Source organism: Pongo abelii, chromosome 1 (assembly GCF_028885655.2).
Source record: "Pongo abelii isolate AG06213 chromosome 1, NHGRI_mPonAbe1-v2.0_pri, whole genome shotgun sequence".
Classification (NCBI taxonomy): domain Eukaryota; kingdom Metazoa; phylum Chordata; class Mammalia; order Primates; family Hominidae; genus Pongo; species Pongo abelii.
This window is the reverse complement of record NC_071985.2, coordinates 88491553-88516000: the sequence shown is the minus strand read 5'-3', so window position 1 is coordinate 88516000 and position 24448 is coordinate 88491553. Positions and strand designations below refer to the sequence as shown.

The window sequence follows — 24448 nt, the reverse complement described above, 5'->3', positions numbered from 1 at the left end:
TTATTCATAAGAGAAGTCACTCAAACAGCTACAGAGATGAGAGGAGTTTCTTATAATAGGTTTTGAATTCAACTGTAAAAATGGCACCCCACTTGGGCTCCCCTCTCTGCTGTGGAGAGCTTTCTTCTTTTGCTTATTAAACTTTTCTTCAACCTCACTCTTTGTGCCCACGCTCCTTAATTTTCTGGGTCGTTAGACAACAAGTTCGGATAATACCTTAGACAATGAGACCATTAACCCTTACCTTTTTCAACATTTTTATCAAATCCAAGGCCATGAAGCTTTCCCCCTATGTTTTCTACTAAGAATATTACATTTTTAGGTCTTTAATCTATTTGGAGTTATTTTTTGTATATGGTCCAAGGTAAAGGTCCATCTTCATTCTTTTGCATGTAGATATCTAGTTTTTCCCAACACTGTTGAGGAGATTGTCCTTTTTCCATTGTGTGGTCTTGGCACTCTTTTTGAAGATTATTCTAACATATATGCAATGTTGCAAGTGATCAGCAGCTTTCTGGGCTGGTGACATGGGTGGTAGGAAGAATTTACCAACACAGTTGTAGGTAAAGAAAGGCAGGTTTATTAAATAAAGTATGAAAATACATTGCAAGGGTGCAACAGGCAGGTCAGCAAGAGAGAAGCTGACTGCTAGGAAACAAAGGCTTGCTGGGGATTTTGTAGAATGGTGCTTATGTTGTAGGTGGAAGACGGCTTTGTGCAGTACTAATAATGCCAGGGTTGCAGTGAACTAACTTCCATTTTTCTATCAGCTGAGGGTCTGGTGATGGCTGGGCACAGGCAGATTGTGAGTTATTTTCACAGCAGGGCTATGTGTCCTGGACCACGAAGAAAGGCAGACTTAGAGCTTGTCTGCTTTCTCCTTTTGCTTCCCTTCGTCCAGCCAGCCTGACTCCTTTTCCCTAACTAGGACTCCACACGCAAGGGTTTGTTCTGTTCCAGAATAGAGACAGGTCGATGTCTCTATCTTTATACCAGTACTATAGCTGCTACTTCTTGACCAATTACAGCTTTAGTATCTCTCTCACCTGTCCTCCCTATACAAAAGATATATAAAAGATACTCACTGTACTGAGTATCTTCCTGCAGCATTCAGTCTGGAGCAAAGTCTGCTTCCTTAAACCCTTTCCAAAATCCCCAAATAAAAGCCCAAAATCTGTATAGGATCTTCCTAACATCCTCGTGCTGAGATGCCCTGAAATTCTCCATAACTCACGACTAAGTAATAAAACCAACTTGCTTAATTAAAGTTGGTTTCTTGTAGTCCTGGCTGGAGGACATTGACTTACAAAAATATACGATTAATATCTTCAAAATAAATAGACAGTAAACATCAACAAGGATTCACACCCCAATAATGAAATTGGGCAGAAAAAGGAAAAATAATCATAAAATGCAAAGTACAGATGGCTTCATAATATTGAAAAAAATTTTACTTCAAATGCATAAAATGATGCTTCTGATTCAGCTGGTGCGACCTTTATTTCACATTTGAGTTCAGCTGCTTCTGATGTCTCTTTCCTGAAAATTTCAATACTAAGAGCTCGAGAAACCCTGTATTTGGAGAAGCTTATCTTTTACCATCAACTTTGGGGGTAGGGGTCAGAGGGAACACGGGTGGAAAAGCCGCGCTGAGTCAGGCCGAAGCTCCGCCCCTCAGCGGTTAAGTCCGTATTCCTGCGGCCGACGTGGTCCTCCGAGGGAGCAGCGGAGCCGCTGAGGCTGGCGAGTCCCAGGGGAAGGATGTTCTAGCCGGAGTCTACTCAATGGTAGGGCAGGAAGCCGCCTGGTCTCTGGGCGCGGCCATGTTGGAGGCTCCGGGCCCGAGTGATGGCTGCGAGCTAAGCAACCCCAGCGCCAGCAGAGTCAGCTGCGCCGGGCAGATGCTGGAAGTGCAGCCAGGATTGTATCTCGGTGGGGCCGCGGCCGTCGCGGAGCCAGACCACCTGAGGGAAGCGGGCATCACGGCCGTGCTAACAGTGGACTCGGAGGAGCCCAGCTTCAAGGCGGGGCCTGGGGTCGAGGGTCTATGGCGCCTCTTCGTGCCAGCGCTGGACAAACCCGAGACGGACCTGCTCAGCCATCTGGACCGGTGCATGGCCTTCATCGGTCAGGCCCGCGCTGAGGGCCGTGCGGTGTTGGTGCACTGGTGAGTGGCCGGGTCAGTGGGTGACGTGCCCCTCCAAGCTTCCAGCCGGCCCCCGTCGCCCCTTTCCTTCCGAGGCCCTCGGGAGGACAAGAGCGCGGTCATGCCGCGTGAACCTCCTCCCGCTGCCTCCCGCAGGAGGCGTGTATCCAAGAGAGGAGGAAGCTGGAGGCGGGCCCCTGGTGTGTGCAGGCTTTCATTCATTCATGCTTTAGTTGGTTCTTCCTGCAGCAGCAAACGGCGGGGGAGGTGTCACTTGATAAATGACAAATTACCTACACCCTAAGGAGTTTACAGCTCTGTTGGAGAAGCTAGACACCCACCCCGATTATTGTAATGCAGATTAGGTTGCTTGGTGTCTTGTAAACGGGATTTACAAAGATTTAGGGTTAAATGTTTTTGTTTGGGATGGTTGGGGGGTGGTTGATGAAGAGATGAATTGGTTTGGATCTAAAGGATCCCTGGGCATTGCCTAGGGAGGAGATGGTTGCAGCAAAGACAAAAAGAAAATGGGAATCCGGCACAGCGCGGTGGCTCACGCCTGTAATCCCAGCACTTTGGGTGGCAGGAGGATCACGAAGTCAGGAGTTCGAGACCAGGCTGGCTAATATGGTGAAACTAAAAATACAAAAATTAGCCGGGCGTGGTGGCTCTCGCCTGTAGTCCCAACTACTCGGGAGGCTGAGGCAGGAGAATCACTTGAACCTGGGAGGCGAAGGTTGCAGTGAGCCGAGGTCATGCCACAGCACTCCAGCCTGGGCAACAGAGCGAGACTCCATCTCAAAACAAAAAAGAAAATGGGAATCCCTAAGCAGTTCTTGGTTGGATGGGAGTATAATAACAATCGTTTAAATTTATTGAGCACATAAAAGAAGATAGTGATGAAATCGAAAGAAGTCTGGGACCAGATTTTGAGGTCCCAGAATGCTAAGATGAAAGGAGATTGGATTTGTTTTTGTTTTGTTTTATTTATTTTTATTTTGATATAGGGTCTTGCTCTGTCACCCAGGCTACAGTGTAGTAGCGTAATTACGGCTCACTGCAGTCTCAACCTCCCAGGCTCAAGTGATCCTCCCGCCTCAGCCTCCAGAGTAGATGGGACTACAGGCACCACCACATCCGGCTAATTTTTTGTAGAGATGGGGTCTCACTTTGTTGCCCAGGCTGGTCTCCAACTCCTGGACTCAAGCAATCCTCTCACCTCGCCTCCCAAAGTGCTGGGATTTCAGATGTATGTAAGCCACTGTGTCTAGCCAGGAGTTTGGATTTGTTCTGAGTCATTATAAAAATTTTAAAAATTCCTGTTATTATTTTTGAATAGGTAATACATTCACATGGTTCAGAATTCAAAAGGAAAAAGGAATAATTATTTTGTACATTGATAATATTTCAGAGGCAATGGGCTTATTTGAGAAGTAGAAATGAAGTGGGCCTAAACTTTACTATTAATAGGGGGCTGGGTTTTGTGTGTTTTTTTTTAATTGTTGCTATTTGCTGTTTTATTTTAAAGGTCTCTTTTTCAGTCATGCAGGAGTCAGTCGAAGTGTGGCCATAATAACTGCTTTTCTCATGAAGACTGACCAACTTCCCTTTGAAAAAGCCTATGAAAAGCTCCAGATTCTCAAACCAGAGGCTAAGTGGGTTCTTTTTTTATAGCAATAATTATGCTTTTGTGATATAATTTTAAGAAAATGAAACTTTATATTTCTTTATCATTACAGGATGAATGAGGGGTTTGAGTGGCAACTGAAACTATACCAGGCAATGGGATATGAAGTGGATACCTCTAGTGTAATTTATAAGCAATATCGTTTACAAAAGGTTACAGAGAAGTATCCAGGTAAGTAATAATTGCTAGTGTGTAATGGGCTTTCTAGATGTCATTTACTTTGGCATTGTATGCTTTACCTTACTTCCAGCAATCCCTGAGAAACTATTGTTTCTTTTTGAAACTGATTTAGCCAGAAATAACCTATTCAAAATCACATGGTTTATAAATGGCAGGGTCAGGATTTGAATTCAGGCAGCCTGTGCCCAGAACCTAAGCACTTAAATCACTGTCCTCTCCTACCTTAGCCTGATTTCTCAACACTGGAATTTGATTTTTTTTTTTTTTTTAAATTTTTGATGTTAGCACTTGTTGCCTCAATTTGACATTAACTGAATTTATCTGAAAATGCAGAGTTGATTTTGACAAATAAATACATTTTAATTATGTCATATAGAATTGCAGAATTTACCTCAAGAACTCTTTGCTGTTGACCCAACCACCATTTCACAAGGATTGAAAGATGAGGTTCTCTACAAGTGTAGAAAGTGCAGGTAAAATATTTTGTATCCTTTGGATATTTTATCTTGTCTCCGTAGCTGAAAAGTACTTAACGTTTTATTTTCTTAAATTTCTGTAGGAAGATTTTGTTTAATTGAATAATATAGAAATTTTTAGTTCAGATCTGTTTTCAGAAAGAATATAAATTCTTAAAAAGAGAAATAATCAGATTGTAAGGGTTATTGAAAATTTAAGTAGCGTAATCAATGTTACATTATTTTGTTCTCTAAGCAATGTTGCACATTTCGCCGGGCACAGTGGCTCACGCCTGTAATCCCAGCACTTTGGGAGGCCGAGGCAGGCAGATCACCTGAGATTGGGAGTTTGAGACCAGCCTGGCCAACATGGTGAAACCCCGTCTCTATGAAAAATACAAAAATTAGTTGGGCATGGTGGCAGGTGCCTGTAATCCCAGCTACTCAGGAGGCTGAGGCGGGAGAATTGGTTGAACCCAGGAGGCTGAGGTTGCAGTGAACCGTGATCACGCCACCGCACTCTAGCATGGGCGACAGAGTCAGACTCTGTCTCAAAAAAAAAAAAAAACAAAAACAAAACTGCACATTTCATCCATGTTTTCATCCTTTTGGAAGTCATCAATGTTTTTGTTTGTTTGGGGATTGCAGGCGATCATTATTTCGAAGTTCTAGTATTCTGGATCACCATGAAGGAAGTGGACCTATAGCCTTTGCCCACAAGAGAATGACACCATCTTTCATGCTTACCACAGGGAGGCAAGCTCAATGTACATCTTATTTCATTGAACCTGTACAGTGGATGGAATCTGCTTTGTTGGGAGTGATGGATGGACAGGTGAGAACACATTTTATTTTCTACAATTTTATTTTATCATCTATATTTTATTCCGTCTTGCATTTTAAGCTCTATTTTAACTAGTGTTTTGCTCCATTTCTTAATTTCTTTATTTCTGAAGATTATATCTTTCTAGTGTAGATAAGACTATCAAAAATAAAATATTTTTCAAAAACCAGCTGATCCAACATAGTGAACTACTTCTGGTTGAGAACCCTGGTCTAAGTTAATAAATTTCCTTTAAGGCTATTTATATTTTTTCAAATATAAGACTAACATTTATTTTTAAACTAATTAGAATATATTGGCTGGGCACTCATGCCTCATTAGCCCATGCCTGTAGTCTGAGCACTTTGGGAGGCTGAGGCGGGAGGATCGCTTGAGCCCAGGGTTTCGAGACCAGCTTGGGCAACATAGTGAGACCTCATCTCTATAAAAAAAGTAAAAAATGTTTAATAAAAAAAAAAAGAAAGAAAAAATGTATTTAACAAAATTTGAGCTTTGTGACAAGAGTAAGGTAAATCAGGGATTTTAAAATTAGGTTAAAAGTACTTTCTTTTTCTCTGTTGGCTTCCTGTATGTGTCTCTCTTTTTTTTTCTTATCTTTTAGGAAAGTGAAATTTAGTATGTTTTGCTATGAGATTCTTTTTCATTTCCAGTTAAATAATGCAGCTCATCCTATTGCTCCTATAACTGGTGGGTAGGGAAAAAAAGAAAAAGAAAGAATGCAGTTCATGTGACATTTTACATAAAAAAGTGTTTAACTTGGTTGGAGTGTGCCATGACAGCCACATTTCTCCTTTAGGTTTACTTGATATTAATGTGAAGGTATTCTATAATAATAATCTTAATAATGATTTTGAAAGTTTGTATGGTTTGTATAAGTTTGTATAGTGGCTAGTTTATGAAACCCTTTCAGTGTATTATACCATTTGAAGAATGCCATAGCATTATAAAATAGGTAGAGCAGTTATATTCACATGTTGTGCATGAGGAAACGTGTTTATGAGTAGTGTCTTGCCTAGAAAGTGGTACCATATGATCAAACTCACATTTTTAGATGATACTGCTTTTTAAAAAAAACAACCTTATTATAGTATAATTCACATAACATACAATTTACCTATTTAAGGTGTACAGTTCAGTGGTTTTTAAAGTGTATTCACAGTGGTTTTTGCAACCATTGTGTATTAGTCCATTTTCATACTGCCATAAAGATAGTACGTGAGACTGGGTAATTTATAAAGGAAAGAGGTTTAATTGACTCATGGTTCTGCATGGCTGGGGAGGCTTCAGGAAACTTATTATCATGGCAGAAGGGAAAGCAGGCCTCTTCTTCACAAGGCAGCAGGAGAGAGAAGCATGTGTGAAGGAGGAACTGTCACACACTTATAAAACCATCAGATCTTAATGAGTACTCATTCGCTATCACCCGAACAGCATGGGGGAATCTGCCTCCATGATCCAATCACCTCCCTTCCTCCACATGTGGGGATTACAATTTGAGATGAGATTTGGATGGGGACACAGAACCAAACCATATCACATCGCAATTCACATTCCCACTCTTCCCATTCTTTTTTTTTGAGACGAGAATTTCGCTCTTGTTGTCCAGGCTGGAGTGCAATGGCACAATCTCGGCTCATCGCAACCTCTGCCTCCCAGGTTCAAGTGATTCTCCTGCTTCAGCCTCCTGAGTAGCTGGGATTACAGGCATGTGCCACCACGCCTGGCTAATTTTGTATTTTTAGTAGAGACGGGGTTTTTCCATGTTGGTCAGGCTGGTCTTGAACTCGACCTCAGGTAATCCACCCGCCTCAGCCTCCCAAAGTGCTGGGATTACAGGCGTGAGCCACCATGCCCAGCCTCACTTCCCATTCTTGATGGTATTATTTGTAGCAGTTAGAGATTTTAATTTTGATGATATCTAATTTATCAGTTTTTCTTTTTTGTGGCTTGTGATTCTGGCTTTCTAACTTTAGTTAACCTGGGAAACACACACACACACACACACACACACACACACACACACACACACACACACACACACACACACACACACACACACACACACACACACACACACACACACACTCACTCCAACCCACACACACACACACACACACTCACTCACTCCAACCAAGTTAAATACATTTTTATGTAAGATTCTAAATCCTGTGCATACTTATTTGTATACGTATTTGATTTTTTTCTGTAGAATATATACCTAGAAGTGGAATTCCTGGCTTGAAGAATGTATTTTAAATATTAGTGCTATTCCAGGCCGATATTCAAAATGCCCATACAAATTTGGTTTTCACTAACTGAATGCATGTACCTGTTACTCCATATCCTTGACATAATAGATACTATAAAACTGGTAACATTTTGTCAATCTGTGGGGTAAAAAATGTTAATCCTAAAATGTTTAATTGGAATTTTATGAAAATAGTCATCAACCACCATCTTTATGTATTTACCAGCCATTTACGGTTTCCTTTTCTATAAATTGCTCTCATATTCCTAGGCCCATTTGCCTATGGGTTTTGTCTCTTTCTTATTCATTTGTAGGACCTCTATATATTCTAGATGTTAATAGTTCATCTAATATATTGCAACTATTTTCTTCAGTCTATTGCTTATCAGATTTTTTATGTTTTGTCATATTAAAATGAAGGATATTTACATAATAAAATTTGTTTTTTTATTTATGGCTTCTGAATTTCTTTTTTTGAGATGGAGTCTTGCTCTGTTGCCCAGGCTGGAGTGCAGTGGCGCAATCTTGGCTTACTGCAACCTCCGCCTCCTGGGTTCAAATGATTCTACTGCTTCAGCCCCCCAAGTAGCTGTGATTATAGGCACCCGCCACCATGCCCAACTAATTTTTGTGGTTTTAGTAGAGGCGGGGTTTTACCATATTGACCAGGCTGGTCTCGAACTCCTGACCTCAGGTGATCTGCCCGCCTCGGCCTCCCAAAGTGCTGGGAATTACAGGTATGAGCCACCACACTCAGCCCGCTTCTGACTTTTATGTCTAGTTTTCTATAGCTCAATATTAAAAATAAAAACTCTTACCTTATACCATGCACATATCAAAGAGCTAAACATAAAAATTAATGCTATAACTAACTACATTAGAAGAAAATGCAGTTGCCTTATTAGACTTTTTTGATTTACCTGTTTTCCTGGAATATTAGTTTGTCTTTAAATAGCTAAGAATCTGACTTATATGCTGTCAATACACGCAGTTAGTAATACAGCATGAAAATCCTAACATGCTTTTCTATACTTTAGCTGTGATCATTTTCATTTGAAGTCCTAAATTACAAACTGATTTAAAAGCTATATACATATGCCACATCCACGAAACCTTCCTTGATCAAATCGCAAGCTTCACCTTTCTCCCTTCAAGCTCCCTGAATACAACATTCTTCCTATGTGATAATTATAGTCTACTATCTATTACAGTGAATTTCCAATGCATTTTATCTCACTGATTAGATTATAAACTCAAGGTGGGGACCTTGTCTTGTTTTTATATCCTGTATTGATTGCCAAAGATAATGATTTGTTGTGTATAAAAGTGAATGAATAAAGTAACACATTTGCTTTGTTTCAGCTTCTTTGCCCAAAATGCAGTGCCAAGTTGGGTTCCTTCAACTGGTATGGTGAACAGTGTTCTTGTGGTAGGTGGATAACACCTGCTTTTCAAATACATAAGAATAGAGTGGATGAAATGAAAATATTGCCTGTTTTGGGATCACAAACAAGAAAAATATGATAGTTTATAGCTTGGGAAGAAACTTGCAGATGATATGTGCTGCCTTTGCTTCTTATCATTCATGGCAGATTGTTTATGCTGTCAACATTTCATTTGAAATGGGAGAAGATAAAATCACTTGATGTAACCTGGAAACTATGCTTTACATGGCAATCAAAGCCTTTTGATCATGTACATTTTATTTGCTATTAAAATCTTTTATAACCAGATACTGTCTGCATTTCATATATTTTTAAAAGTACTGATTGTTGGAATGTTGTATGATCTTAAGGTCTGTATAGACAAAATTATGTACAAAAATTTGAAACTATTATATTTAAATGGGTATTCTTTTATTTCCAGACATATAAAGCAGATTTGTTTGGACATATTGTGGAATTATTTCACTTTCTTTCTTTTAAGGGACACTAGTAAACCCATACGTGTCTAGATTTTTTTTCTTGGAAACGGAAAGGCCATTAGTAAAAGCTGATGAAAATGCAATTTTCCTATTACTGTTCGGTAATCCCAGTTATCTATATTTTTAGAAAAGTGTTTGAGATCCCTTTTGAAGTGATCTGCATAAAGAAATATATAAATGTTAGATGTGTTTCTAATGATGAAGAAAACAAATGTAGAGTTACTATATATCAAGTCATTTTGTAGCCCAATATGTAAGTATTGGAAAAGGTAATACATCCAGATTAGTTTTTTAACCTGATACATAGAAACTAGAATTATTTTACTCATTATTAATAATTACAATTGGACCTAATTAGATATGTGAACATTTACAAGAATCAGAATTAACTAATAAAGGCCAGGTGCAGTGGCTTATGCCTATGATCCCAGCACTTTGGGAGGCCAAGGCAGGCAGATCACTTAAGGGCAGGAGTTCAAGACCAGCCTGGCCAGCATGGTGAAACCCTGTCTCTACTAAAAATCAAAAATCAGCCGGGCATGGTGGCACACGCCTGTAGTCCCAGCTTCTCGGGAGACTACTCCAAAAAAAAAGCAAGAATTAATAAAGAAAAATATTGTCCATAAACACTAGTGGGAGTCATTTTTAAATGCAAAAATATGTTGTGAATAATGATCCTCTTAATAAATGCCTAGCTCAGTTTTTTAAATGTATGGGAGTATTATGGAAAATTCTTGAGAAAAATCTTAACATTAGACCTGAAGACTGGCAGTTTCCATGTAATAATTTTTCTTTCTATTTTTTTTTTTTTTTTGAGATGGAGTTTCATTGTTGTTGCCCAGGCTGGAGTGCAATGGCATGATCTCGGTTCACTGCAACCTCCGCTGCCCAGGTTCAAGCGATTCTCCTGCCTCAGCCTCCCAAGTAGCTGGGGATTACAGGCGTGTGCCACCACGTCTCGCTAATTTTGTATTTTTAGTAGAGATGGGATTTCCATATGTTGGCCAGGCTGGTCTCAAACTCCTGACCTCAAGTGATCCACCCACTTCGGCCTCCCAAAGTGCTGGGATTACAGGCGTGAGCCACCACTCCCTGCCATAATTTTTTCTTTTGAGAAAAAAATTATTTGTTTTAGCTTTCATAAAATCTTACTTTTTTGCTTCATACTGTTATTCTCTATTCATATATTAGTCTCTAGAAAGTTTTGAAAAACAGGTTGAGGAAGTCGGGTGTGGTGGCTCATGCGTGTCCCAGCACTTTGGAAGACAAAGGCGGGTGGATCATTTGAGGCCAGGAGTTCAAGACCAGCCTGGCCAATATGTGAAACACCCGTCTCTATTTAAAAAAATAATAACAGTTTGCGGCATATGAAGTTACCCCTTTTGTAGGTAAAAAGTATTTACATAGCTGCAGTTTAATATGACTCAACGCCTATCCATCATACACTGTTGATCAGATTATAAAATCAAATAGTATGGATCAAATGCAATTTTAATTAAGTTGTAAATTCATTAGTCATGCGCCCCACCATTTGCAGGGTTCCAACAATAGTACACATTGAGGCCTACATACTATTTGTGTTAACTTTTAAAACATAAATTGGCCAGGTGCAATGGCTCACGCTTGTAATCCCAGCACTTTGGGAGGCCAAGGTGGGTGGATCACTGGAGGTCAGGAGTTTGAGACCAGCCTGGCCAACATAGGGAAACCCCGTCTCTACTAAAAATATAAAATTAGCCAGGCGTGGTGGGTGCCTGTAATCCCAGCTACCTGGGAGGCGGGGAGGCAGGAGAATTGCTTGAACCTGGGAGGCGGAGTTTGCAGTGAGCCAAGATGGCACCACTGCACTCCAGCCTGGGTGACAGAGCAAGACTCTGTCTTAAAAAAATAAAATTATAAATCAAGCTATCTGTTAAATAAAATGTTTTATTCTATTATCTTGACAAATATACCTTCATAATGACCTGTCAGACCAGGTTTGAATTTAGAATTCTCTGATTTTATAAGATTCCATGACAAAGCATGGCAATGCAGGGAGAGGTGGCCCCCGCCCACTGGGTGCCTTCTTTATTTCCCCACCCCTTGATTTGTTCTGCATCATGAGGAGCCTGGTGCATATATATATGTGGGTCCCCCACCTATATGTATAAGATCTGGCTACAGCCCTGGTATATACCATTGGCCCATTTCACTCTTAAGAGGTATGAGGCCTGAGCAAGCCCTAGAAGCAGGCTTAGAGCTATTTGGGCTATTTGGGTGTTAGATGCACTTCTAGAAGGGGGCATCTGTTCTAGCTGGGCACATCACGTTGGCAGTATGGATTCTTATCCTGTGGGGACAGAGCCAGAGGTCAGAGTAAAGTCTTCTTAAGTGTGGGTCCAGGGTAGGGGCTCCTCTTACCTAGACCAAAGAGTGGTATTGTCTCTAGACATAAGGTTCTCTTTCAAACTGTATTTCTATTCCAAGGGTTTAAGTTGAAAATGAATGAGTAGATTCAAGAAAAAGAATTCCATAACATCCAACATTTAATGATTTAAAAAGAAAAGCCTGGTAACTAGAGTGGAAGGAAGCTTCCTTATTCAGAGTATCTATGAAAAATATATAGGAAAAAAAATCTTATTTAGTGGTAAAACTTTTCAAACATTCACATTAAAATTTAGAAACAAGTTAAAAGATGTCTAGCCCCTACCTGCTGTATCGTTTTAGAGGTCCTAACCATTGCAGTAAAACAAGGGGCTAAACAGTTTAAGACTTAGGAAAAAAATCTGAACTCACTAATAAATCTTGACATCTCTAAAAGTGGGACAGTATGTATATGCCTCCTGCTATGATGCAAGGAAGTACCTATGAAGTATTCTTGCAAAAACAAACAAAAACAAAAGCAAAAACTAATCAAGCCTCTAGATGTCACTGGCAGTTTCTGGAACAAATTAAGCATCACCATGAAGATGTAATCAGCAGAATCACAAAGTGGGAAATTCTATAGGACCAATGACTTAGATTCTTCAACAAATGGCATGGGGGGAAGAAATGGAGAGGGAATTGTCATATGAACTAAATGCAATGTGACAATCTTGTTTGGATCCTGATTTTAACAAACTAACTGTGGAAGGAAGGGCATTTTTGAGACAGAAAACCGAACAAGTATCAGATGATATTAAGGAATTATTAATTTTGTTGGGTATGATAATGGGATTATCAGTATGTTTTTTAAAAATAAGAAAAGGCAGGCTAGGTGCAGTGGCTCATGCCTGTAATCCCAGCATTTTGGGAGGCCGAAGCAGATAGATCACGAGGTCAAGAGATCAAGACCATCCTGGCCAACATGGTGAAACCTCATCTCTACTAAAAAAATACAAAAAGTAGCTGGGCGTGGTGGTGTGCGCCTGTAGTCCCAGCTACTCGGGAGGCTGAGGCAGAAGAATCACTTGAACCCGGGAGGCAGAGGTTGCAGTGATCATGCCACTGCACTCCAGCTTGGCGACAGAGCAAGACTCCGTCTCAAAAAAAAAAAAAAAAAAAAGGCCTTGTCTCTTAGAGATATACATTGAAGTATTTATGGGTGAAATAATATGATATCTGGATATGCTTTAAAATATTCCAGGAAGGCTGGGCAAGGTGGCTCACGCCTGTAATCCCAGCACTTTGGGAGGCCGAGGCAGGTGGATTGCCTTAGGTCAGGAGTTTGAGACTAGCCTGGCCAGCTTGGTGAAACCCCATCTCTACTAAAAATACAAAAATTAGCTGGGCATGGTGGCAGGCACCTGTAATTCCAGCTACTTGGGAGGCTGAGGCAGGAGAATCGCTTGAATGTGGGAGGCAGAGGTTGCAGTGAGCCGAGCTCATGCCATTGCACTCCAGCCTGGGTGACAGAGCAAGACACCGTCTCAAAAAAAAAAAAAAAAAAAAAAAAAAAAAAAAAAAATTCTGGGAAAAACACAAAACAAAATGAAAAAAGTTGTGGAGAGGAGAGGTAGGATAGATAAAACAAGAATGGCAAATTGTTGAAGCTGAAGCTGGGTGATAGGAACACGGGGATTCATTATATCATCTCTTGTGTTTGTTTGAAAATTTTCATACTAAAAGTTTATTTTACAAATTAAAACATTAAATAAAATAGAATTTAAAAGGTTGGTGTTTGCATAATGTTCTTCTAAATAAAAAATCCTAAAGAACTTTAGACAAATTTTTTTAAAGTCATTTTTATTTTATCACATGCTAGTTTCCATCTACCATAATATGATTTTTTTTTTTTTTTAGAGACAGAATCTTGCTATATTGCCCAGGCTAGCCTTGAACACCTGGGTTCAAGCAATCCTCCTGCCTTACCCTCTCAAGAAGCTGGGATTACAGGTGTGCACTACTGTTCCTGGCACAGACAAAATATTAGAATAACAGAATTCAACAAGGTTTTTGGTACAAGATTGCTGTACAAAAATCCACAGTGTTGCTATACCCCAATAATAGCCAAATAGAAAACAAAAGATGTGAAAAACAAAACTATAAAACTATGAAAATAAAAATGAAAATCTTAATGACCTCAGGAGAGGGAAGGATTTCTTAAGAAAGCTACAAGTCAGCTATCATAACAACAGATTGATAAATTTGACTACACTGAAATTAAAATCTAGAGAACAAAAGCCCCATAAACAAAGACGACAAGTGTCAACCTGGGAGAAGGTATTTATAACATATATACCAAGTGTTAACTTAAAAAAACCCAACAATGGGCTGGGTGTGGTGGCTCATGCCTGTAATCCCAGTACTTTGGGAGGCTGAGGCAGAAGGATAGCTTGAGCCTAGGAGTTTGAGACCAGCCCAGGCAACAAAGCGAGACTCTGTCTCTCTCTCTCTTTAAAAATATATATATATTAAAAAGCCCCACAGTGAATAAATTTAGAAAAGAAGGGGAGACTTTATGGCCTGCAAAGTGGCCATCCTGCAGGCTGGGAAGCATGTCTCCAGAAACAGGTGCTTTGAAGGAGGAGGGCTTAGAGGGTAGGAGCTTCAGGCTGAACAGGTTGGCTAAACCTACATTTTCACCAGGTTATAGGAAGAGCTATGAATATTCATGAAAGTGGTCCTGACACATACGTATTGAACAAAAACTCATGTGACATATGACCCATATTCACTTTGGGATGGAGACTTAACTTTTTTGTTGTTGTTGTTGAGATGGAGTCTTGCTCTGTCACCCAGGCTGGACTGTAATGGTGCGATCTCAGCTCCCTGTAACTTCCACTTCCCAGTTTCAAGCGATACTCCTGCCTCAGCCTCCTGAGTAGCTGGGATTACAGGAACCCACCACCACGCCTGGCTAATTTTTGTATTTTTAGTAGAGATGGGGTTTCCCCATGTTGGCCAGGCTGGTCTCAAGCTCCTGACCTCGTGATCTTCCCACCTGGGCCTCCCAAAGTGCTGGGATTACAGGCGTGAGCCACCACACCCAGCCGAGACTTAACATTTAAATGTATTACGAGCCCTATACGTCAAAATGTCTTTCAGGACATGAAGCCATGCAAATGTGCAACCTCTGTAAACCAGCCAGAACCAGCCCATGGCCAGTGGTCTTCTTATCTGAAGAGAGTTACTGAAATCAACAAAAAGTTGTCCAATGAAAGCTGTAGCTACGGCTGGTGGAACGGGGACTGGGGGTCAGTAAGTCAGCATCTCGTGGAGCTGCACATTATTTTAATATTGTTTATCTTGAGGCCAGTACTTGTTTAGCTGCTAGAGAAGAATCTTGTGGCAGTTAGAACACAGTTTATTCTTTAAGTATAGGGTTGTGGGACTAAACCCTTGCCTGGAATGGCTTTAGGTCTTGTTTATAATTTGGCATCTTATTGCCAGAGTCTGTTCTGTCAGTCTTATCATCTCTGTTTTAACATTAATGCTGGCCAGTTGTTGTGTCTAAACCACAAAAGGGAGGGAGTATAACAAGGTGTGTCTAACCTGTCCCATCATGGTCTAGAACTCAGTTTTAAGGTTTTCTAGGATCCCCTTGGCCACAAGGGGGCCTATTCCGTTGGTGGGGGACTTGGGAGTTTAGTTTATACAGGTGAATGAAAAGAGCAGGCTATCTAATGACGTACACATCATTTATGAAAGAAATCTCCATGGCAAACTTTATAAAAGGTAAGAGTGGACAGTTCACAGAAGAGGAAATAAGGTTTCATAAGTATGGAAGAATGCACCACTTTGTTAGGGAAATGTAAATTGCAATTTTCACAGTGCTAAAAATGGTAAGAGTCTGACCATATCTCGTGTTGGAGAGAATGTGGAACAAAGAGAACTCATCAATGCCAGTGAGGGTGTAAACTGATAAAACAGTACATACATCATTTAAGACATTCTTAAGGTTGGGTGCGGTGGCGCACACCTGTAATCTCAACACTTTGGGAGGCAGAGGCGGGCGGACTGCTTGAACTCAGGAGTTTTGAGACCAGCCTGGGCAACATGGCGAAATCCTGTCTCTACAAAAAATACAAAAATTAGTCGGGAGTGGTGGTGGGTTCCCGTAGTCTCAGCTATCCTGGGGAGAGGCACGAGGATCGCTTAAACTTGGGAGGTCAAGCTGCAGTGAGCTGAGATGGCGCCACTGCAATCCAGCCTAGGGAACAAAGTGGGCCCCTGTCTCAAAAGAAAAAGAGGGAGAGAGAGAGGGAAATTGAGATTCATTCAAGGAAATACCATGGGTAGATCCTTAATGTCCAACAAGAAAAATGATTTGGAGAACATTAAAGTTTACATACATTTAAAAAAACCCAAATGACACTAAATGCATGTATCTATAAACATGTTTAAGCACCGTAAAAGTAAAAATAAAAGTGGACTAGAATTACACTTTTATTTTTATAAAATAAAACTTTATACCCACAAAATTCATGGTAGAAGTGGCCTATGCCAAGGGAGGAAAATGAAGCAGGGAGGAAAGAGGAATTCAATTCTGTAGTATTTAATTTCTTATGAAAAATCTGGGACAAAAATGAAAAATGTTAAATTTTTAAATTCTTGGTGATAGGTCACAAATGTTTGTTTCATAATTACTTGCACTTTTTGAATAAAAAATAATCTTTTGGAAATTAAAAAAACTGGCGACTTGTCATGGTGATTTTCTTAAAAGACTAAGGTGTCTAGTGGGATACAGAAGACCCGATGATTTTATTTTATTTTAGGTTTTTTTTTTTTTTTTTTGAGACGCAGTCTCGCAATGTCGACCGGGCTGGTGTGCAGTGGTGCGATCTCGGCTCGCTGCAACCTCTGCCTCCCGGGTTCATGTGATTCTCCTGCCTCAGCCTCCCGAGTAGCTGGGATTACAGGCGCCCGCCACCACGCCTGGCTAACTTTTTGTATTTTTAGTGGAGACAGGGTTTCACTATGTTGGCCAGGCTGGTCTTGAACTCCTGACCTCGTGATCCGCCCGCCTCGGGCTCCCAAAGTGCTGGGATTACAGGCGTGAGCCACCTCGCCCGGCCTTATTTTAGTTTTTTATGTCAATTTTTGAATTTGTAATTGGGTGAGAATAAAAGTGTTATAAATTTCACCTTAAGTGAAAATGTATTAGTTTTCTAATGACAAAAGTAGTTACATCTGACGTAAGGGGATTTCATGATTTCTGGGCTTGCGTCCCAGAACGCTCCTGCATTATGTAATCTGTAGTAATATACAGCCACGAGCAGTTTGGAGGGTTCTGGGAAGCACATTTGTTTTGCTTACCTACCATCGGAAAGATTCCACGTGGTCCTAGAGACATACGCATTCGTATGTTACAGTATTTTAAATATTCACTGGCCGCTGAAATTTAAAATGGATGAAAAAGAAATTCTCTTAAGTAGCGTTCTTGAAACTGCTTTATCAAACTCAGTTCATATTTTCAGTTGGAGTTCGTGATGTGTGTGAATTTCCTTTAAATGAAACCCGAATCTTTAGTAATACAAATATTGGGAACTTCGATTACTGTAGGTCTTAGGGTAGGCTCGCTTGGACTTTGACTAAATACTATGCTTTAGAAATTTATCTTTAGGAGATAAATTTGGGGGGTTTATCTTTTTATATTTGCTTTGTTTCAATTTATTTAAATAAAAGTAGGCTTTCTAGAAGTATGTTCTATAGTACCACTTAACCTCGGTTACTGTCCCAGTTAAGCAGTTTTCACGAATGTGGAAAAATAGTAGTGTTTTTCTTTCATACACGCGTATATGAAAAATTTTTACATTGATAGAGAATTATTCGTAAAAATTAAACTAAATTTACTGTTAGTCTCTAATTTTGTTCTGAGATAGCCACGCTGTGGCATTAAGAAGGATAATCAAGGAATAAGCCAGAATGTTCAGAAAGGGGCTTTACTTTTTATTTTTAATATTATTGATAAATTTTGTTTAGTCGAAGCGATGTCTGCGTGTCTTCCCCCGCCTCCCCCATAAAACAGCGGGACAGAAAGTCCTGAAAACTCCAAAAGGGAAATATTTACTCAGAGGTCTATTCAAATTTGCTTAGTCTCTGACGTTCTCCTGTGTCGTACAAATCCCTCGTGCGGCAGAAGTAGTTTGTCTTTACTCGGCCACCGTCTCGTCAGCGTTACGGAGTATTTTGTCCGCCTGCCGCCGCCGTCCCAGATATTAATCACGGAGTTCCAGGGACAAGGAACTTGTGATATGGGGGAGCCGGCTGGTGTTGCCGGCACCATGGAGTCACCTTTTAGCCCGGGACTCTCTCACAGGCTGGATGAAGATTGGGGTGAGTGGGATCTGAGAATGTACCAGGGTGGCTCGGGTTCGCGTCTACAGGTTTCTTCCTCCCTACTTCCGCCCACTCGTGGTGACAGGTGTGGACCAACCCTGCCTGGGGAGTGAGCCCCCTCGTCACTCCTGTTCGTGCCCCTGGAAGAGTCTGGGAGGATGGTTCGGCTTCTGTCCTAGCCACAGGGAGAGTAGAATATTGTCTAACTGGAGTTAACTATCGTTTTTCACTGTTCCCGCTGGGGAAATACCGGGTGATCTTTTTGTGTGGCTAACGCTGGACGTCGTTAGGAGGTTTAGGGCAAAATGGCTGGGACGGCCAAAAAGGCTACAAGCTATTTCCTGAGTGTGAAATGTGGGCGGTGAGCACAATGGAGTGGGTTTTTGTGTGTTTGGTGTATATGAGAGAATGTGGCTATGTACAAGAAATCCTAATCTTACAGCTTTTACTATTGGTTTAAGCCTGATGTCCATCTTGGCAGAAAAGCAAAACACCCAAGCACCTGACCTCGGGTCCCTGCTTAGCTACACCTAATACTTATGGTGTAATCCTGACTGCTCTCCAGATACAGCTGTTAATTTTCTTGTTAATGGATATTTTGTTTGGTTTGGTGGTCAGGAAGGGTGGAATGGGATGAAGTGGAAATGAGAATGGAGAAACTTTGTTAGCTAAGTATTTAGAGGAGACTTTTATTCTCCTCTTGATTGCAAGATATAATAGTAATATTGTTCTTAGGTTCCAATATGAATTTGGGATTGTGTAGGTTCCCAAATGGGCCCCCTAGTGAGCCTACACCACTCAGCAACCTCGGAATTGGGGGGAACCCAGTTTTTCTTTCTCCCTTGGATCAGCATTCTCAATAGCAGGAGTGGAAGGAATCTCAACTTTTTATTGAACAAAGTCATTTAATTTTTTCAAGGGCAGATGTTCTCTAAAACTATATTCTATTGGAGATTTATTTCAATCATTGGGTAGATTTTTTAAGAGTTGCTGGAAAACTTAAGACTTTTCTATTCCCATTTTCCCAAGCCAAATACATTAGTGACAGTAACCATTTATTTGGCACTTTGTGTCAGGGACCCTGCTAAACTCTTGACATGAAGTATTTTGTTTAATCCTACCAACAGTCCAATGAGGTACTGTTTCTTTTAGAGATGAGGAAACTGAGGCTAACAGAATTTGTGCTCAGATTCTTAGAGTTAGTTAGTGGCAGAAGAAGGATCAGACCAGGTTTTTCTACCTGCAAAGTCTGTACCCCTAGCATCTATTCTATAATGCTTTCCTAACTCATGTCTACAGATTTTATTCTTCCTAAGATCCCTGGTTATTAATAAGACTACTTGAATATATTGGGTAGTTATGATTTATTTTGTCAGCTAGTCAGCTATTATATTTTCATGACATTTCTTTTCTTTCTTTTTTTTTTTTTTTGGAGACGGAGTCTTGCTCAGTTGCCCAGGCTGGAGTGCAGTGGCACGATCTCTGCTCACGGCAGCCTCCACCTCCTGGGTTCACGCCATTCTCCTGCCTCAGCCTCCCGACTAACTAGGACTACAGACGCCCGCCACGACGCCCGGCTAATTTTTTTTTTTTTTTTTTGTATTTTTAGTAGAGACGGGGTTTCACCATGTATTTTCTTTTTTCTTTTCTTTTTTTTCTGAGATGGAGTTTCGCTTTTGTTGCCCAGGCTGGAGTGTAATGGCGCGATCTCGGCTCACCGCAACCTCCACCTCTCGGGTTCGCGCGATTCTCCTGCCTCAGCCTTCCGAGTAGCTGGGATTACAGGCATGCACCACCACGCCCGGCTAATTTTGTGTTTTTAGTAGAGACGAGGTTTCTCCATGTTGGTCAGGCTGGTCTGGAACTCCGGACCTCAGGTGATCCGCCCGCCTTGGCCTCCCAAAGTGCTGGGATTACAGGCGTGAGCCACTGTGCCCGGCCAGTGACATGTCTTAAACTATAACTGTGGGACACTTCCTGGTAGCATTATTTTATGTCGTCTTCTGATACCCAGGCTGCATTTTCCAGACTTATCTGATCACTTGACTTAATGTTCTCTAACAGAGCATTCAGTTCTTTGTAGTCAGTTCACTGACTCACTTCTATCGGATATCCTGCCCTGCCCCTCCCTGAACGTGCCCATTTCCATTGTTTTCCAGGTTTCCCTTTTCAAACTGTTAACAGTCTTCTCTTCTTTGAACACTTTAATTTAATTCCTTAGGTATTCAGTAAGTAGGATAGATTTTGTTGGCAATAGAGTTTCATTCTGTGACAGTTGCTGTTTTGGATGTTCAAGTACTTCACTGATTTACTTGATTTTTTTTTTTTTTTTTTTTTTTTTGCTTTTAGAGACAGGGTCTCGCTCTGTCGCCCAGGCTGGAGTGCAGTGATGCAATCATAGTTTACTGTGACCTGGAACTCCTGGGCTCAAGTGATCCTTCCATCTCAGCCTCCTGAGTCGCCAGGACTACAGGTGCATGCCACCACCATGCCTGGTTAATTTTTAATTTTTGAATTTTTTGTAGAGACAGGGGTCTTGCTGTGTTGCCCAGACTGGTCTCCAACTAGCCTCAGTCATCCTGCCTCAATCTCCCAGGTGCTGGGATTACAGGCTCAAGCCACCGTGTCTAGCCTTGATTTTTTTTTTTTTTTAATATTAGACACTATCTAGTTAAAATTTAAAAATCAGATTATGTAATTAGTATGTCCTGTGATTTTAACAACTCTAAATAATTTAAATAAAGTGATTAATTCAGAACAGCCTGTGAGGGATGTGCTTTCCTTTTTCTTTTTAACTTAGGTAATGAAATTTAGAGCAAGGGTCTTCAAACATTTTCTGTAAAGGTTCAGATAGTAAATATTTTAGGCTTTGTGATTACATGGTCACTGTTGCAACTACTCAAGTCTGCTGTGATAGTGCAGGAGCAGCCAGAGACAACATAAACAAATGAGCATGGCTGTGTTTCTATAAAGCTTTATAGACACTGAAATTTGAATTTCACATAATTATTTTAAATAATAAGCCTACTTTTTTAGTATAATTATAGATTTACACAATAATTAAGCAGATAGTACAAAGAGTTCCATGTACTTCCCCTTCATCCCCAGCTTCCCCTATTGGTAACATCTTGCATTAGTGTGGTACATTGGTTACAATTGATGAGCCAGTATTGATACATTATTATTAACTAAGCCCATCATTTAAAGTTCACTCTGTTGTACATTCTGTGGCAGGGATCCCCAGCCTTTTGGCACCAGGGACTGGTTTCATGAAAGACAATTTTTCCACAGGGGGTGGGGACGGGGAGGCACAGGAAATGTTTTCGGGATGATTCAAGTGCATTACATTTATTGTGCACTTTATTTGTATTGTTATTACACTGTAATATATAATGAAATAATTATATAACTCAACATAATATAGAATTAGTGGGAGCCCTGAGCTTGTTTTCCTGCAACTAGATGGTCTCATCTGGGGGTGATGGGAGACAGCGATTAGATCATCAGGCGTTAGATTCTCATAAGGAGCGTGCACTCTAGATCCCTCACATGTGCAGTTCACAATAGGGTTCGCACTGCTATGAGAATCTAATGCTGCTGCTGATCTGACAGGTCGTGGAGCTCAGGCGGTAATGCAAGTGATGGGGAGTGGCTGTAAATACAGAGGAAGCTTCGCTTACTCACCCACCTGCTGCTCACCTCCTGCTGTGTGGCCTGGTTCCCAACAGGGTTGGGAACCGCTGTTCTATGGGTTTCAACAAAGGTATAATGACATGTATCCATAATTACAGTATCATACAGAATAGTTTCACTGCCCTAAAAAAGCCCTATGCTCTACCTGTTTTTTCCTCCTTCCTCTTCCCTACCTCTGGTCAGGTAACCACTGATCTTTTCACTGTCTCCATAGTTTTGCCTTTTGCAGAATGTCATATAGTTGGAATCATACAGTATGTAGCATTTTTGAATTGGCTTCTTTCACTTAGCAATATGCACTTAAGGTCCCTCCGTGTCTTTTCATGGCTTGATAGCTCATTTCTTCTTAGCACTAAATAGTATTACAAAAATACTATTTACAGTGTTACAAAAAATAGTATGTATGTTCTATAGCCTATTAGTCTGCCTAGGCTGCCATAAGACAACACCACAGACTGAGTGGTTTAAACAACGGAAATTTATTTTCTCAGTTCTGGAGGTTAGAGTTCAAGATCAAGATGGCCTCATGTTCAGGTTCTGGTTAGGGCCCTCTTCCTGGCTTGCACATGGCTGCCTTCTTCTTGTGTCTTCACATGGCATTGAGAGAGAGAATCTTCTTCTTCTTATAAGGCCACAGTCCTATCAGATTAGCGCCCCACTTTAATGACCTCATTTAACCTTAATTACCTCCTAAAGACTGTATCTCTCGATACAGTCATATTTGGGGTTAGGGCTTCAACATACGAATTTTGGAGGACACAGTTTAGTCCATAAATTCACAGTTTGCTTATCCACTTACCTATTGAAGCACATCTTGGTTGCTTCCAACTTTTGGCAATTATATATAAAACTGCTGAAAACATTTGTGTGCAGGTTTTTGTGTAAACATGCATTTTCAAATTGTTTGGGTAAATATCAAGGAGCACAACTGCTGGATTGTGTGGTAAGAACATGTTTTTTGTTTGTTTTGTAAGAAATTGCCAAACTGTCTTCCAAAAGTGGCTATACCATTTTGCATTCCCACTAGCAATGAATGAGCATTTCTGATGCTCCACATCCTTGCTAACATTTGGTGTTGCCAGTACTTTGGATTTTAGTCATTCTAATAGGTGTGTAGTGGTATCTTGTTTTAATTTGCAGTTTCCTGATGACATATGATGTTGAGCATCTTTTCATATGCTTATTTGCCATCTGTATGTTTTACCCTCCTCTCTCCTTCTCTGTTCTCTTTTACTCTTGCTTGAATTAGTGCAAAAGCTGCTTTATTCTGCTTTCTTCTTTCTTCCCTCCTCCTCCTCCTTTCTCGTTTCTCCTTTTTCCTTCTCCTTCTTCTTCTGTCAGCTGTACTTAAGATATGTGTATCAAGATCAGAAGCTTCCGTCTGCCACTGTGGTTTCTTTTATGTCTTCAGTCTCTTCTGTGAAGGTTCTCTTGGCTTTCTAGCACTAAACCAAAATCTGGTACTCCTGGATGACACAACTTCCCTTAATGCCCCGGTGAACGGTTGCCAATTTTATTCTCAAAACCTTTTCACCACAGGGCCTCTGATGGTGGGATAGATGTCTCCATTGTCCTTCACTGCTATTCTCCTTTCCTCCTCCCTAAAAATATCTAAGTTTAAATCTCATTTTGTCACAATATCCCATCCTTTACCTCTCCTGATTCCTGGATCACTCTCTTTCACTTGTTTTTTTTCTTTTAGAGATGGGGTCTTGTTCTCTTGCCGAGGTTGGAGCTGGAGTATGCAGTGGAGCAATCACAGCTCACTGCATCCTCAGACCCCTGGGGTCAAAGGATCCTCCTGCCTCAGCCTCCCGAGTAGCTGGGACTACAGGCACATGCCACCATGCCTGGTTTCTCTTTGACTTTTTGAAAAAATTTTGCCACTAGCTTACTGTTACTTTCTTCACCATTACTTCCATCATGATTCTTGGATGATTTCAGTATCCTTAGAGAAGATCCTTCAGATACACTGACCTCTCATTTTCTGGACCTCCTCTTTATCACTGATCTTACCTTTTACCCAGTCTCAGCCATTTGCTTTCCTGATCATAAGCCTAAGTCTTGTCACTGCCAATAACATCTCACTTTCAAACATCCTGCTCTGACTGCCTTCACCTGTTTTACCAGCTTACTCCCTTTAGTATTCCAGTTTCAATAGTTGTTCAGTCCTTCTGAGATTTTGCCATGTTTCCAGTGTCTCTTATTCCCTTCAGTTCGTCACGTCCCTCTTACCCAGTTTAAATACCGTGGACAATCATTGTCACCATTTCCTTCCTTTCACCTTTCATATCCGTGTCTGTCTCTTGTCTGGTAGGTTTCTCTTGGATAAACCTATTAGTTAAATTCAGTTTTGCCCACTTCATGCCTGCCCTAGTATAGCTGAATTGGCTGAAGAAAACACTTCAACTCTCCTGACTGGTCTCACTTTAAGTGTTGCCAGACCAATCATATTTCCATGGTTGTCTCACTGTCCCATTCTGATGATTGCTTTATAAAGTTTCTTCTATCTTCAAACCTCCAACATCTCTC

At 40.7% G+C, this 24448-nt stretch overlaps 2 protein-coding genes and 1 long non-coding RNA gene across 4 annotated transcripts in view; 2 read left to right on the top strand and 1 right to left on the bottom strand.

The window, feature by feature from the left end:
• Positions 1–1489: 1489 nt before the first annotated feature.
• Positions 1490–9293, top strand: DUSP12 (dual specificity phosphatase 12). The gene is made up of 6 exons (XM_002809875.5): positions 1490–2167; positions 3688–3801; positions 3886–4004; positions 4390–4486; positions 5117–5303; positions 8923–9293. Exons 1-6 carry the CDS (start codon positions 1785–1787, stop codon positions 9082–9084), a joined length of 1062 nt encoding a protein of 353 aa, XP_002809921.3. The 5' UTR covers positions 1490–1784; the 3' UTR covers positions 9085–9293.
• A 6213-nt stretch (positions 9294–15506) lies between these two features.
• On the bottom strand, positions 15507–18022 carry LOC134761975 (uncharacterized). The gene is made up of 3 exons (XR_010141357.1): positions 17608–18022; positions 17201–17278; positions 15507–15957 (listed from the first exon to the last, which is right to left on the bottom strand). It is a non-coding gene; the product is annotated as an uncharacterized LOC134761975 (long non-coding RNA).
• The window catches only part of ATF6 (activating transcription factor 6), a 212776-nt gene continuing 206290 nt past the window's right edge, over positions 17963–24448 (top strand). For both annotated transcript variants that reach the window (XM_054526488.2, XM_024251202.3), the window contains exon 1: positions 17963–18220. In XM_054526488.2, the coding sequence (XP_054382463.1) occupies positions 18139–18220 (82 nt within the window). In that variant the 5' untranslated portion in view covers positions 17963–18138. The remainder of the gene's footprint in view (positions 18221–24448) is intronic.